Genomic DNA, 16,353 nt, shown 5'->3' with positions numbered 1-16,353 from the left:
ACAGAATCGGAAACAGGCTCCAGGCTCTGAGCCATCAGCCCAGAGCCCGACGCGGGGCTCGAACTCACGGACTGCGAGATCGTGACCTGGCTGAAGTCGGACGCTTAACCGACTGCGCCACCCAGGCGCCCCTGGTTTAATCTTCAAGTGACCATGGGAAGTATTATTCTGAAGCTGAAGAGCTAATGAAAGTGTATTGAGAAGAGAGAATATCCCGGTGTTTTAAAAATGAAAGGCAAGAAAAATAAAAGAAGATAAAAACAGAGAGGGAGGCAAACCATAAGAGACTCTTGACTATAGAGAACAAACTGAGGGTTGATGGAGGGGAGGTGGGTGGGGGGATGGGCTAGATGGGGGATGGGCATTAAGGAGGGTACTTGTTGGGATGAGCGCTGGATGTCCTAGGTAAGTGACGAATCAGTACAGTCTCCTGAAACCCAATATTACATTATATGTTAACTACCTTGAATTTAAGTAAAAATTTGGAAAAAAAAAAATGGAGCACCTGTGTCCCTTTATAGCAAACTCCTCAGCAGAGTTATCTATACTCATGGTTTCCATTTGCCCATCTATCCTTTTGTGAACCACTTTAATCTGAGATTTCCTCCAGATACTCCACCTTTTCCCTTATCAGGGTCCCCAGTTATTTCCCATTTTCCCAATCTATTAGACCATTCTCAGGCCTCATCTTATTTGTCCTGTCAGCAGCTTTTGACATTGTCTATCACTCTATCCTTGAACCATTTTCTTTACATGGTTTCTGGGGCACCAAAAACTCTAGAGGTTTTCCTCGTACCTCCCTGGCCTCGCCTTAGTCTCCCTTGTTGGTATATCTTCATTGTTTGACCTCTGTATATTAGAGTGTCCCAGACCTCAGGCCTTGGTTCTCTTTTCTTTATTTCATCTACTTTATAGTATACCCTAGAGGACTTCAATTGTTCATGTGGCTTTAATACTATCTATGTACTGGTGACTGTCAAATATATATCTGTAGCTCTGGTCTTTCCCTGAATTTCCAGAGTCAAATGTCCAACCGCCTATTCATCTTCTCCCCTTGGGTGTTGAGTTAGGCAGCTTAAACTGAACCATCCAAAGCTGAACTCTTGTCCATCATCCCCAGGCCCCATCAACAATGATCCCGTTGCCCGTGACAAAAATAGAGGCATCGTCCTCTGATACTCTACACTCAGTCCATCGGTAGATCCCATCAGGGTCTCCACTGCCTTCAGCTTGATCCATGTCACCATCAGCTCTAACCTGCATTATTGCTCCCACCTCTTCCTTCCGTACAGAGCAGCCTGTGAACATGTAAGTTACCTCATGTGACCATACTCACGATTGTGCAACCGCCTCCCCCTTTACTAAAATAAATGGGAAATTCGGCACCATGGTCTGCCTATCTTTATGAGATCATTTAACCTTTTCTCTTTTCTGTCCTACTGGGCTTGCTATTTCTAGAACTGCGAAGCGGATTCCCACCTCAGGGCTTTCGATTGTGCTATTCCTTCTGCCTGGAAAATTCTTCTCCTGTGTCTTTACCTGATTCATTTCCTCACTTCATGGAAGGCCTTCATGCCACTTTTTCAGAGAGGCATTCCCTGACCACCCTATTTAAAAGGAGTCCTCATTACTCTCTTTCAAATTATCCTGCTTTGTTTTTCTTGATATAAATTATAACGATCTGGTATGTTTATCGTCTGTCTCCCACACCAGAAAGTTAGTTCCAAAAGGGCAGGTGTTTTTGTCTTATTCCCTGTCGTATCCCTCACGCCTGGAAGATTGCCTGGCATGTGGTAGGCTTCCAAAACTAATTGGTAAATAATGAATACACAATAGAAACATTTATATGTTTTCGTTGACATTCTTTTCTATAATTAATGGTACTATACACAGTATAACATCGTCTTTTCATGTATTTACAATTGAAGCCTCATGAACATGAAGGAACATACTGGTAGAATAATCTTGAAGTCATATAAAACCTGCTATTATTGTACAATTGTACATTTTGTATTCTGTTTTTACTTAATTCGAGGGGGTGGGGCACACTCTATTATTTACTTTTGAAATTGTTACGCGAAGTGAATGTTTTGAGTACACAGTGTTTGCTTGCTGACACGTATTTGGGAGCATCTGGGAATGAGAAGGGTGTTGAACAAAAGAGATTGTTTTCCTAGTTCCAGAGAAGTGGTGCCTTTCAAGATAACTGCGTTGCTCTACAGTATGACTTCACTTGAATAGCATGTAAGGTATATTTCATAATAGCACTTTGACCAGTTCTAAAAAGTGGATGAAGTGGGGGAGTTTTTTAAAGGGTTGCAAAAGCCTGTTGGTGGTTTGGTGGGTGAGATTATGGACTAATAAAGCTCTGATCAGCTCAGATGAGGGACTAATTCTGAAATGTGTAAACTGCTTCATGAATTAACGCTGTGGACCTGGCAGTTGCCGTTGTAGCTCAAAACCGAATTCACTGGTTTTGAGAGTGCTTTAGGAAACCTGTTAGCTGGATGAACTCAGGATGTCTTATAGGAAACCATCTAAAAAAAGAACGGGGTGGGGGGGGGATCCCTGGGTGGCTCCGTTGATTAAGTGTCTGACTTTGGCTCAGGTCATGATCTCAAGGTCCGTGGGTTCGAGCTCGGCGTCGGGCTCTGTGCTGACAGCTCAGAGCCCGGAGCCTGCTTCCGATTCTGCGTCTCCCTCTGTCTCTGCCCCTCCCCCAACTCACGCTCAGTCTCTTTCTCTCTCTCTCTCTCTCTCTCTCAAAAATAAATAAACATTGAAAAAAATGTAAAAGAAAAATGAGGGAGGAAGATGACTGACCTATGTTTTACAAGATTCATTGAACATATCTCATAAATATCAATATGCAATGTCATGTTATACAGAACCAGTTGTTAAAGTGATATTTGTTGAAGAGAGATCCTACCTCTCCTTCCTTGGTCTACAGTGATTGTTGTCATTCAACATGTGTCTAACGTTTCTGTGTGTTTCTGGGGGAAATGAATCACACTTGACGAGTGGCAAGAAGGATGAATCTGTCTGAAGAACAGATTATTTGCTAGTTATTATCTAAACCAGATTTGACTCACCACTCGTCCCTATGTGACTGTACTGTTCCCGAGCCATGTATTTGTATTGATCTCAGCGTGTTGTCAGGCCTCGGGGTCTGGCGGGTTCCAGAGGTGCTGATTATGATGCTGAGTCATGGCCATATGCCAGAAGCTATGAACAGACCTTTGTACGTGTTGGATAGTCTCCTTGAAACAAGATTCGTTATTCAGGAAGCTAGTGCTTTTGAGTCACATCCTGAAACCACGGATGGATACGCAGCGGATTAACTGATATGAGAGGAAATTGGTCCCTCCACGTTTCCATTTGTCTCTCCTCAAGCTCTACATCTCTAGAGATGTTGCCATTTTCTTTTTTCTCCCAGCCCTATTCTTACTGCTCTGGCTGTTTCTCTAGACACTTTAAATAATGTGAATGGAAGGTTTCAAGTTTTATAACGCTGATTTTTTTTCAGTCTGACGGCAACATAAATCACACGGCCATACTTTTTTGTACGTGTTTTTTTTTTTTTTTTTTTTTTAAGAAGTCATCTGAGGGACATTGTCAAACTCCATTCATTATTTTCTAATCAATAGGTGTTTATCTCTGTAAAGTGGTCGCTGCCTTGACAAACAAAACGACGACCTGCGGTCATTTCATATGCTTTGGAATAATCTTTCTGTATTTCTTTGTCAAGGTAGGAAAGGAACTTTTCTACAAAGCCATATTATGCGAGTGACTACCTTCTCAGCCTTGCCACATTTTTCTGTCCCTTACTTCTTTTCCCTTGCCTTTCAACACAGATTCGTACCAGCTGGTGAGACCTCTCTAAGCCCCAGTTTTACTGATTGTAAATATTTCGTACCAACCTTATACACCTGCAGGGGTGTTGAAATAATTCAGTACATTCTTTGTAAGCTGTAAAAAGAGAGGCGAATGCCTGAAATTAATTATTATGAAGACACATATCAGTAAACGCAACTGACGTATGAACAAGGGTGGGGGAAGCTGGAGGTTAATAATAAGTGTCTCCTTACCAACGGGTGGACGGGTCAATTTTGCTGAATTAGCAGGGGCAAATGTGTAGGGTTGCAACAAGTTATTTTCAAATTTTTGACCAGTAGCTAGGTGCTCAGAAGCATACAGAGCATGCTCAGAGCATACATTCACATACATTGTCTCATTTAATCTTCAGCCCAAGTACTCCGGGCTGGCATCCCCACCTCCACTTTATAGGTGGAAATTGAATTATAATTTCCCTCCAAGAGCATTAGTGGTCGAGGCAGGGCCGAAATCCAGTTTGATACACCATTGTGCCTTTTAATATAACAGGTTCCTCAGCTACGTATCTATTTGTTTATCCAAAGACCAATTAGTCCTGTCAGCTTTTACATACAATGCTGTGATTCTGAATTTGTTTTGGTTGCTTTTTGCCCCGCCCATAACCTCCCCCATCTTGTGACTTGTAGAATCTGTATTCTGGCCTGCTGGCTATTTCAGGAGCACCTATCTGTTTTTTTTTTTTTTTTTTTTTTCCAGTGTGCTTGATTATAAGACAGGAAGGGAAGTATTAGAGATTCTAATTAATGTCTCCAAAGTGGAGAAGAGAAAAAAAAGAAGACCTGTGATAATTGCCTATGATAACTCATTTCTTGAGAAACCAGATAATTGGTAAGTACCTGGAGTTTCTCCAGTTATGCCAAGATTATCCCAGCCAGCTCCTGGAACAAGGGGATTATGAAGCACGGCTTTGAAGAGATGGGAAGTGAGGCTGAAAACAGGAAATAGTTTAGGCATGCCATTCCAAAGGAGATTCTCAGTGGGAAATAGTTTAGGCAGTACTGTTGTGTGAAACTGAGTGGGTAGAAACAGGAAGCTGCCATCCACACTGATCTTAGGAACGGAAAATGCCTCGCATACTGGTTATCATCAAGGGCTTTTGGTACTAGACTGGATTCAGATCCAAGCTTCACCATTTACGGTCTCTGTGACTTGCAGGGAATTGTTTCATTTCTCTGTGTCTCGACGTCTAGTCTTTAAAATGGGAAAGAAAAGAGTACATCCATCCAATGCTGACTATGAGTATTATATGATATAATGTATGTAGAATGCTTAGCACAAGGCGGTGCCCGGGATGCTGTGAACGCTGAATAAGTAGTAGAAGGATTGTGGCTCTCATAGATACTGCGACATGTCACTTGCGCCTTGTATCTTCGACAAGGTTTACCTGGAATAGTATGCGGCAGAACAAAGGTGCTCAGTGAAAGGTTGTTGGATTATTACTCTGCCAAAAATGTGGTAATGGTAAAACTGTGTGGTGGGTTGATGGTTTGGGTGGTGAGAGTACGTTGACCAAGGTTCAGGGGAGGCTTCTGGTAAGATGGGTAGGTGTAGGACAGCCTCCTTATAAAAAGAAAATTTATTTTCGAGTCAGTGAGAAGGGCTCATGAGAGCTGGTTTTCAGTCCTAGCTCTGCCACCAATAAGGTGTGTGAGTTTGGACAATTCACTTTTCTTCCGTGGTATTTCCTCCTTTTTAAAAAACAACGAGTTAGGACGAGATGCGTGGCTGCTAACTGTGGGCTGGGAGTGGAGAGTATATCAGAAACGATTTTTAAACTTTGTGTGTCTGCATCTTCATCCCCCATCTTCCCTTTGTCTTCAGGTCCCTTCCTCGCTTGTGAAAAATTCTGTCTTTCCTGGTAACCACATAGTATATAAAGTACCTCACTACACAAGCGGCAATCTTGTAATCCAGAAGCCAAGCAAAGAGTTGTCTTCATGTTCATTTGTGTGAGAAAGTCTGAGTGGGACCGTAACCATAAATGCATTGGGCTGGTCTAGGAAGTGCTATTTAATAGCCCGAGTCAAATTTCGGCAGCCTATAAAAAGGATAGAAGCAAGGGATTTTTTTAAAAAAACGTTTATTTATTTATTTATTTATTTATTTATGGCGGGGGAGGGGCAAAGAGAGAAGGGACAGAGGATCCGAAGCCAGCTCTGCACTGACAGCAGAGAGCCTGATGTGAGGCTTGAGCTCACGAACCATGAGATCATGACCTGAGCCCAAATCAAGAGTCGGACACTTAACTGACTGAGCCCCCCGGGCTCCCCCAAACGAGGGATTTTTAACTCTTGCCGTTTGTACTTCACATGACCCCGGGCTATGAAATACGTAAGGACAGACTGATTCGGGGGAGAGAACTTTAAGACGTCTCTGGGAGCAGTTTAAGGGGGGGGTCTGATCGTCGTAGTCCTTATTGGTAATAGGAAAGGATCTCCCTTTGTCAGACCTATTGCTGCCTTGGATGCAAAAGTAACCAGTGTGTTCACCTCAATCCATGAGAGCAGCTCCGTGGAAGGTCTGTTGACCAGACCTACCTACTACGTACAGGTGCTTCAGAGGACAGCAGAGGGTTTGCTCGTGGGGAAGGAGGAGTTGAAGAGAGAGGTTTATTGGACCCCAGGAAGAGAAATGCTGTTCTGTTATGCTTTTATGAGACCTAGAAAAAATAGCATGGTATTGTGATTCAGCCCCGCTAGCTAATTGAAGGAAGACTTAAATACTGGAGTCCCAGAGGAAAAGCGTTCATGATCGTCAAACTTGTGGGATCCAGCATAAGAGGGGTGGAAATACACTGGATTAGGAATCATAGTTCTGTCCTACTTCAGCCCTGCTACTAACTTGCTCTGTAATCTTGAGCAAGTCTGAGTTCTACCTCCCAATATGTAAACGTGACTGGGCTAATGTCTCCAATATACATGCTGGCTTTAATAGTTTGGTCCCAAGATTCTATGATGTAATAATGGAAACTTACCAACATTAGAACATTACAGATCGGCCAGGTAGGTTGAAGAGGGTGGTACAGCAGAGAGGGTCTCTCCTACTTGGTGAATTTATACCGGAGAAAAAAAAAGGTAATCCCTGAATGTTGGGATAGTGATCTTCACTCCTTAACTTCCTGTGAAATTGTTGGTTCCAGGAATATAGACGCAAGGAGAGGTACAGAGCTGGGAGTAGCGATTTTTCTTTGAAAGGAGAGTGGATTTTGATCAAGTAGGTGTGTGGAGACACGAATCCTTTAAATTCTGATCAATCAATATCCTTCAAGAAAGTAAAGATTGTTAGGTTGTATTCTATGACAGTGAAGTGTTATTTTAAGAAGGGTGAAAAGTGAGATTTGCCTTTTAGAGAGGTCATTCTTGCTGTGCGTGGTATGGAGAATGGTTTGGAGGCAGGAAAGACTGGATGATGAGATCCTGACGATAAGATCCTCATCGTGGAAGGGGCAGTGATAATGGAGAGGCTATATGGGAGAGGGAGGAGTTGAGAAAAATGCCCAGGTTTCTGGTCGGGGCAACTGTGAAGATGTTTCCAGGAAAGAGTAGAGGACAGTGATTTAATATTTATGAAGAAATGGAGCAAAGAGGTATCCGAGGCTTTGGTGTAGTCTCTATGCTTTCTTAGCTGTCAGATAACTTTCAAACACTTTTTAAATCTCAAAAAAAAGAGTATATATATCAGTGTATTTTCTTTGTTGCTAGGAGAGAGGATTGCTATGGAGATCGATGATCTCATAATTCCCACTGTGAGCCAGTGACACTCTGGTGGGTCTGGCTCAGTCAGTCTTCAGGCTGAAGGCTATTTGAAGTCATCTTATCCTGGCTCTAGCATGCCATGTACGGGAAGGTCTCCTTAGGTGGGGTGGGTATGAAGGGATATGGGGGGTTTGGGGTACATTTGTTTTGCCTTTTTCATACTCTTGTAGAAAAACGACACTGGAATCCTCCCTTTCCAGTTTTTCGGTTCCAAACTTGATTTTTTTTGGTTTCCACGTTCAAAGGGGCAGTTTTTCCAAATCCTGGGAGAAAGCGCACAGGAGTTTCCGAATGCGTTTTTAATTACATTGAGTCATTTGGTTGTTTGAAGTAAGACAAAGTTAAAATGTTGTATTTTTCCTTCTCAGAGTGGCTATTTCAAGGTATTGAATCTTGGAGAAATGGCTTTCGTTCATTTGGACGTCCTATGCTTCTATAGCCTACTCATTTGCACAGCATTTAGTTCTGTGTCTTCAAATGCTGAGATAAAAGGTAAAGCAACAACGGAGTAGTTTTAAAATTTGGGGTATTAACTGTCTTTTTTTTTTTTTCTTTAAAAAAAATTTTTTTTTAATGTTTATTTATTTTTGAGACACAGAGAGACAGAGTACAAACAGGGGAGGGGCAGAGAGAGAGGGAGACACAGAATCGGAAGCAGGCTCCAGGCTCTGAGCCGTCAGCCCAGAGCCCGACGCGGGGCTCAAACTCACGGACCGCGAGATCGTGACCTGGCTGAAGTCGGACGCTTAACCGACTGAGCCACCCAGGTGCCCCTTAACTGTCTTTTCAACCTACCCTGTTAACATGCGTAATAAGTAGATGGGTTGTTACTGGAAATATTTCAGGAAGTCCATACACAAAAGATGTTCCCACTAGCCAGCCTCACATATGAGGTAACTAATGATAACGAACACTTTGCAGAGTGAAAGCCAAGCTAAAAGACACTTTCCATACCTTTTTGTATAGTCTTCTAAGAAATAAGTTGCTTATGTGACGCCTCATTGCCTGTTACTCAGCTAACTGGAAAACTTTATTTGCTATCCTTAACTTTTAAGGCAATTAGATAAATACGAAAAATATACAGAGACTCAAGTAAAAGTTAAAAATGACCACAGAATTGCTAAATCATGTCTACTGAATTTTTCTTATTGCAGAAGGTAATCAGAACAATGTATTTCACAAAGATTTCTACCCGTAAGAGCTGAAGCAGTGGGATTGTCATTTCAACCTCAGTAGAAGACCTTCTTTATTGGTACACAGGCGCCCCAATATCAAAGTATCAAAATATCAAACAATGTATTTCACAAAGATTTCTACCCGTAAGAGCTGAAGCAGTGGGATTGTCATTTCAACCTCAGTAGAAGACCTTCTTTATTGGTACACGGGCGCCCCAATATCAAAGTATAATTTGTGCCACAGTTTTTTTTTTGTGGGTTCTTCACCTCAATAAGTATTAAGAAATCCAGCATTAAAATAAATGGGCCGAAATGAATTTATTAGCAGAAAGGCAACATGAGGGTGGTACTATAGTGCTATTAGATTTGCTAGTAATAGAAAAGTTTATAGAATTGTTTGTTTGCTTTTTATCTTTTAAATTAAAAAAAAAATTTTTTTTTTACATTTATTCACCTTTGAGAGACAGAGAGAGACAGAGCGTAAGTGGGGGAGGAGCAGAGAGAGAGGGAGACACCGAATCCGAAAAAGTCTCCAGGCTCCCAGCTGTCAGCACAGAGCCCGATGTGGGACCCGAACTCACTGACCGTGAGATCGTGACCTGAGCCGAAGTCTGACGCTCAACGGACTGAGCCACCCAGGCGCCCCTTAAAATTTTTTTTAATGTTTATTTTTGAGAGAGAGAGAGAAAGAGATAGAGAGAGAGAGAGAGAGAGAGAGAGCATGAGCGGGGGAGGGGGCGACAGAGAGAGGGAAACGCAGAATCCAGGCGCCCCTGTTTGTTTGCTTTTTAAGTCACCAGATGGGGGCGCCTGGGTGGCTCAGTCAGTTAAGCGTCAGACTTCGGCTCAGGTCATGATCTGATGGTTCGTGAGTTCGAGCCCCGTGTCTGGCTCTGTGCTGACAGCTTGGAACTTGGAACCTGGAGCCTGCTTCGGATTCTGTGTCTCCCTCTCTCTCTGCCCCTTCCCCACCGGCGCTCTGTCTCTCTCTGTCTCTCAAAAATGAATAAACATTAAAAAGCTTTTTTTTTAAATCACTAGATGGAGGAGCTATTGCCTTGCACTGTTCCTTACCTCCCCCACCCCCAAATAAAACGGGCTTTTTCCTAACGCCACTCTGCTCAGCTGCCTGACAGTTTTTCTTAAGTCCGTCCAGAGAATGGCCCTGGTTGGCCATACTCTAGGAATAGCTCTGAACTTTAGTTAGCTAGAGGGTTCAGTTAACCAGAATTGAACAACAAGATCTGCTTGTTATAATTCTTCAGGCATTTAGCCATAGTAGTCATATTTTACATTTTCTATCCCTTTTGCCAGGATGTTATATGTACATAATAAACACTGAATTAATACTGATTGGCTCTTGCTATTAGGTTTACATAATCAAGTGCTTCCATCCTAGGGCAAATTCTGGTCTACAGAACCACAGAGATAACTCCATGTTGAATTTCTTGTATCTATGAAAACTTAGTACCGCGCTAGGCAAAGTCATGTTTGCATATAGCAGTAATCTAGACTTTTTAACAGCTTTATTGATATGATTTACATAACATAAAACCCAGCCTTTTAAAGAGTACTGTTCAGGGGCGCCTGGGTGGCTCAGTCGGTTGAGCATCCAACTTCCGCTCGGGTCGTGAACTCGCAGCTTCATGAGTTCGAGTCCCGCGTCGGGCTCTGCGCTGACAGCTCAGAGCCTGGAGCCTGCTTCTGATTCTATGTCTCCCTCTCTCTCTGTCTCTCTCCCACTCATGCTCTGTCTCTCTCTGTCTCAAACATAAAGATAAACATTAAAAAAAAATTTTAAAGTGTACCGTTCAGTGGTCTGTAGCATATCCACAGAGTTGTGTAACAGCCCCAACTCCTCAGTTCCAGAATATTTCTATTTCTCCAAAAAAAAAAAAAAAAAATCAAATCTTTAATCAGCAGTCATCTGTTATTCTTCCCTTCCTCCAGCCCCCGGGGCAACCACGAATTGACTTTTATCTCAGTGGATTTGCCTCTTCTGGGTATTTCATGTAAATTGGTCTCATGTGATTCTTTTGTGACTGGCGTCTTTCATTTAGCTTAATGTTTTTGAGGTTCTTGCATGCTGTAGCTTGTATCACTACCTCACGCTTCCTTACGGCTGATGATACTCCATTGTATCGATGTACTACAGTTTAGTTCTCCATTCACCAGCTGACGGACATAGGGAAGTAATCTAGACTTAGTAATTTTTGTCGTAAGAGACAGGACAAAAAAGTAAAAATGTTTTATGGATTTTCTTTCAGTTAATCCTCCTCAGGATTTTGAGATAGTAGACCCAGGATACTTAGGTTATCTCTGTTTGCAATGGCAACCTCCACTGTTTCTGGATAAGTTTGAGGAATGCACAGTAGAATATGAATTAAAATACCGAAACGTTGATAGTGAAGACTGGAAGGTAAGTAAAGCACACACTTGCGATATGTTGCAATAGCAGTGCGATTATTAGGCGCTTTCTTGTGATTTTTAATGTCCCTGTCCATTCTCATTCCTGTCTCTCCGTAGCTATTATTAAGAAATAAGAAGGTGCCATGCCCACTGCTATCTCCTGCGTCCTGCCACATCTATTTGCATCCTCCCCAGTATTAAGACTACCATTAGAAGTCCAGGGGAAACAAAATACGTGGTCCCACCCATGGAATATGGACTTGAATAATACACATGTTATTGTATTTTCCAGTTACTTATATGCTTCTATACGGGTCTTATGTATGCTACTGGACTGTGAGCTTTCTCTTTGTAAAAATGAAGCCTCATTTATCTTTGTACTGGCCCCATAGAACACAGCACAGTCCTTTGCATATATTATAGTAAGTGTTCAGTGAACATTTATTGACTTATTAACTACATAGTCAAGCATGCTCAAAGATTTTTGTTTTGCGAAGCATACTGTTACCTTCCTAATTCAGCTAGGCAGTTTCAAGAGACCATTCAAATCAAACATTTATGGAGGATCCTTTTGTACCACGCACTTGGCTACGTATCGGGAACACAAGGATAAATGACATGATTGTAGTCCAGTTGCCTCCCAGATTTCACTGTGTATGATTCCTGAAGTGTTCATGTGATATTTGAAATGTGATAAGTCATCTGTCATGTAATATGCATATGGTATCTGAAAATTCTCTTGATTTCAACTTCATTATAGGTCAGGTTCCTGACATAGAGTCTCTTTTTCAGAATTTTTGGGGGTTATTTTGAATAATATATTAAGATTCAAATGATCTCACCGCATGATATAATATGCACAAATGAGCTCTGCCAGGATTGTATCTAGGGCTTTGTATCAGATAATCATGAGGAATTTCTTAGACACTCAGAACCACCCCCCGCCCCGTGACTTCTTAGCCGTAATAATGTGGCTCACGATGCTGTCTCTGCTTATAAGCTTGACTTTGTCTCATCTTCTTATCAAACAGACCATCATTACCAAGAATCTACATTACAACGACGGGTTTGATCTTAACAAAGGCGTTGAAGCAAAGATACACACGCTTCTGCCCCCGCACTGCACAAATGGATCAGAAGTTCAAAGTTTATGGTCAGAAGCTACTTACTGGAAATCACCACAAGGTTAAAACAAAGCTCTCCTTTCATATTGAATACTGCCAGAACAATCCATATGGGAACTAGGGCCCCTTAACTCTTATATATCAGACTGTATGTAGAAGTGAATGTGTGGCAACAAATAGAATTCTTTTTAGGAGTGGGTGACTGGCCTTTTTGAATCCTTCACATCAGCAAACCCATCTTGTTAGGTTAATATAGTTCCCAGTTTGGGAGTCATATTAGTAAATATGCATGTGAGTGTTTACTCAACTGCTCAGAGCATCATAGAATTATTCATTTAGTGCTTTTGCATATGCTTACGCTAGTATCATTAAATGAGCCCTCAAAGGGTTTTGATTTTGCATGCCCCACTTACAATGAAGTGATTTCTAACAACTTCCTTTTGGTATAGTTCTGATTATGTTGACTGCTAAATGAAAAGGAGGGGTCAAAAGAAATGAATTAAAATTGCATAGTGACTTCCCAAATGAGTCATCACCGTGCCTTTCAAGCATTGACAGTTCATTCATTCCTTAGGAAGTCAGGAAACCAAGATTCAGGAAATGGATTGTGTGTATTACAACTGGCAATATTTACTCTGCTCCTGGAAACCTGGTCTGGGTGTCCATTTTCATACCAGTTATCAATTGTTTTACTGGTAAGTATTTTTATAATAAGAATCCCATATTAAGAAAATATCTATAAAAACGAATCTGCTGTATGGGTAGTATTTTCACTAAATGAAATACAGTATTCTTCAGAGCTGCATTTACGATGCAGGTTGTTTACAATCATTTGGAGTTTTCGACGGGAAGAAGTAGGTTTAGGCTGTAGCTACTGGAAAGGCACTCTCTGGGTGATAGAAAGATTGCAACGTTGTTCCCGTGCCGGATTAAATTCTGTGTTCTTCAGATACATAGGATTATAGCCTCAAACCTTTCGGCATATTTTACACTCGCGCCTTCTAAAAAGCAGGCACCTGTTACAACTGGATCCTTTTTCTGACTTCTCTTTTTTAATGACCACTGAGGCTCGGAAACTTACAGCCGTCTTGAATCTCCCGTCTCCTCCATTGCTTCGTTGTTTCACGGTAACATTGAACCCTGTGTTCTGACACTCCTTTTTAAGGTCGCACATCTCTTCCTGTCCTACTCGTTCTGCACGCTGTAGCCAGATTTATCTTCCTATCTTCCTATTTTCATATGCCACTCTTTTGCTCCAAAACTTCGAGTGGCTACTCATTACCTCCCGGATGAAAATCTAAGGTGGCGTTCAAATTTCTGCCTCTCTGTATCACTGCTTTTCCAACATGACCTTTTCCTGTCACCAGTGTGAATGTTCCACCCCATTTAGACCCATGTCTACATTCTTTTTCTCACCCGTGTTATGACCTTTTATGCCTCTGTGTGCATTGCTATCTGGAATGTCCTCTGGCTTTCTCACCAACTCTCATCTGTCTTTCAAAGCCCATCTGGTATTCAATTTCATTAACCCTTTATTGATCATATCAACTTCTGTTCAGTTTTTCTCTGAACTATTACATATTATAGCTCTCAATTACTTGTCTGGATGGCATTTAAATTTTTGTCACGTATTGTGCGCTTTGTCTCCTCCCTTAAATTAAAAAATACTTTTTTAATGTTTTATTTATGTTTGAGAGAGAGAGAGAGAGAGAGAGAGAGCGAGCAGGGGAGGGGTGAGTGAGAGAGGGACACAGAATTGGAAGCAGGCTCCAGGCTCTGAGCTGTCAGCACAGAGCCTGATGCAGGGCTTGATCTCACAAACCATGAGACCGTGACCTGAGCTGAAGTCAGGTGCTTTACCGACAGAGCCATCCAGGCGCCCCTGCTCCCTTAAATTTTTAAGAGATTGGTGGGCAGGAACTGTTTCTTACATTTCTCTTAACTATCTCTGCTGTGCTATGGCCCATAGTAGATTATCACAAGATATTCATTAAATGAATGAAACAAATGATGAGAGTATTCGTACACTGATAAGTATGTATTGGAATTTATGCATTTATTAAATAACGATAAAAAGCAAGAGAGGACAAAGTGTAACTCTTTGTGAGTTTCAGGCCCAACTTATATTGGCTTTTTTTCTTTAGAAAAATGATAATATATAAGTGATAGGTATAAGCTATTAAGCATCCTGAGAACTGGGTTCTAATCCCTGCTCTGGCATCATTTAACTTAGTGGTCTTGGGCAAGCAGTCTTCCTTTTTTGGGGGGGCCTCAGTTTTTTCATCTGGAATCAGAGGGGTCAATTTCTATGGTCGAATTTGTTTTTTCATTAATTCAACAAATATAAAGAAGTTATTAAATGCCAGCATTGTTCTAGATAAAAAGGCTGAAAGTGTGAATAAGCAAAGTCCCTGCCCTCTTCCGCATTATCCTCATTTTACTAGTGAGGGACAAATACTGACATCTTAGAAACTGGAAAATAAGGGTACCAGCAGGCTTCCCACTGGCACAACATAAATCTGGGTCAAGTCAAGCCTAGAACTCAAGTCTCCCAAACTCTAATCAGGTGAACTAATCAAGTAGTTAGTTCTGTCCAAAGTAAATACTTGGCTACTTGAAAAGGCAAGTTTCAGCTTATTATAGAATGCTCATATTTTCTTTTCTTTCTCTACAGCCAGTATATCGCTATCAGCTATTGTATTAAAAAATAAAGTATAGGGGCGCCTGGGTGGCGGAGTCGGTTAGGCGTCCGACTTCAGCCAGGTCACGATCTCGCGGTCCGTGAGTTCGAGCCCCGCATCAGGCTCTGGGCTGATGGCTCGGAGCCTGGAGCCTGTTTCCGATTCTGTGTCTCCCTCTCTCTCTGCCCCTCCCCCGTTCATGCTCTGTCTCTCTCTGTCCCAAAAATGAATAAACGTTGAAAAAAAAAATTAAAAAATAAAGTATATTTTCACTATCATAAAACGTTCTCCCCCACCATGAAAATAAGTAACAACTTGGGGTAACAAACAAACAACAGCAACAAACTAAATACTTGGCATAAAGTGAATTCAGTAGAGTCTGGATATTTGAAATCAGCACCTTACCAACTGCTAGATTGACTTGATTTCAAAAGGGATTTTTGACTGCTTTTACAGATGTCACATTTTGCATTGCAAGCTGTTCTTTAGGAAAATAAACCAGGCATTTGTTGCTTTGAAAATCAGTAGGGAAATCCCCCCTAATTCCTGTTAGCCTTATTACTGGAAAGAGGTTAACTTTCAATGATATGGCAACATTTCTTGGCTGAGAGGATGGGAAATTAGATATTTACTTGCCAGACAGCTCTTCTTTGTCTTTTTGTGATTAAAAACATTTGTAAACATATTTATTTATTTGTTTTTGAGAGAAGGCTTAAGTAGAGGAGGGGCAGAGAGAAAGAGAGAGACACAGAATGTGAAGCAGGCTCCAGGCTCTGCACTTTGAGGGCAGAGCCTGATGCGGGGCTCAAACTCACGAACCATGAGATCATGACCTGAACTGAAGTCGGATGCTTAACCGACTGAGCCACCCAGGCGCCCCTGTTCTTTTTCATTTTGACCCCTCTGTTGACTTTGCTGAGGTTTATCTCTTGATGTGCATTGTCTCCTCAAAGGAATTTCATTCATTTTATTAAATATAACAGTATTTTGTAAGTCTGCTTTTAAATCTGCTTTCTTCTAATATAAGTTCTCCGGTACAATAGAAAAAAGACAGTATCGTCCAGGATTATGTATGTAAACTCCAGGTTTTTAAAATAGAAATCTTGCTCTTTGATTCACAAATCCCATGGGCAAGTCAACATAACCTAAGTGCATGAGTAAGAATCCTTGCCTTATCTTTGAGAGTTTGTTAAAACCCCCACCAGATTGTAATCTCTGCGAAATTATGGACTATGCCTGCTTTCCTTACTATTGTATCCCTAGCATTTGACATAGGATTTGTCATAGAGTTGGTGCTCGATCAATATGGCATGTC

The 16,353-nt window shown here is 41.5% G+C and overlaps 1 protein-coding gene across 13 annotated transcripts in view; it reads left to right on the top strand.

The window, feature by feature from the left end:
- Positions 1-16,353, top strand: part of IL13RA2 (interleukin 13 receptor subunit alpha 2) — a 72,579-nt gene that overhangs the window by 46,379 nt on the left and 9,847 nt on the right. For 5 of the 13 annotated variants that reach the window (XM_045471413.1, XM_045471419.1, XM_045471416.1 and 2 more), the window contains 4 exons: positions 8,018-8,141; positions 11,092-11,243; positions 12,265-12,418; positions 12,932-13,052. In XM_045471413.1, coding sequence (XP_045327369.1) covers positions 8,051-8,141; positions 11,092-11,243; positions 12,265-12,418; positions 12,932-13,052 — 518 coding nt within the window. In that variant the 5' untranslated portion in view covers positions 8,018-8,050. Of the gene's footprint in view, positions 1-2,166; positions 2,245-3,647; positions 3,749-4,590; positions 4,723-6,898; positions 6,969-8,017; positions 8,142-11,091; positions 11,244-12,264; positions 12,419-12,931; positions 13,053-16,353 lie in introns of those variants that run through there. The other 8 variants (XM_045471421.1, XM_045471412.1, XM_045471420.1 and 5 more) reach the window with 4 other exon arrangements.

Source organism: Leopardus geoffroyi, chromosome X (genome assembly GCF_018350155.1).
Source record: "Leopardus geoffroyi isolate Oge1 chromosome X, O.geoffroyi_Oge1_pat1.0, whole genome shotgun sequence".
Lineage (NCBI taxonomy): Eukaryota > Metazoa > Chordata > Mammalia > Carnivora > Felidae > Leopardus > Leopardus geoffroyi.
Note: the sequence above shows the minus strand (reverse complement) of the source record. Positions and strands in the feature narration are given on the sequence as shown.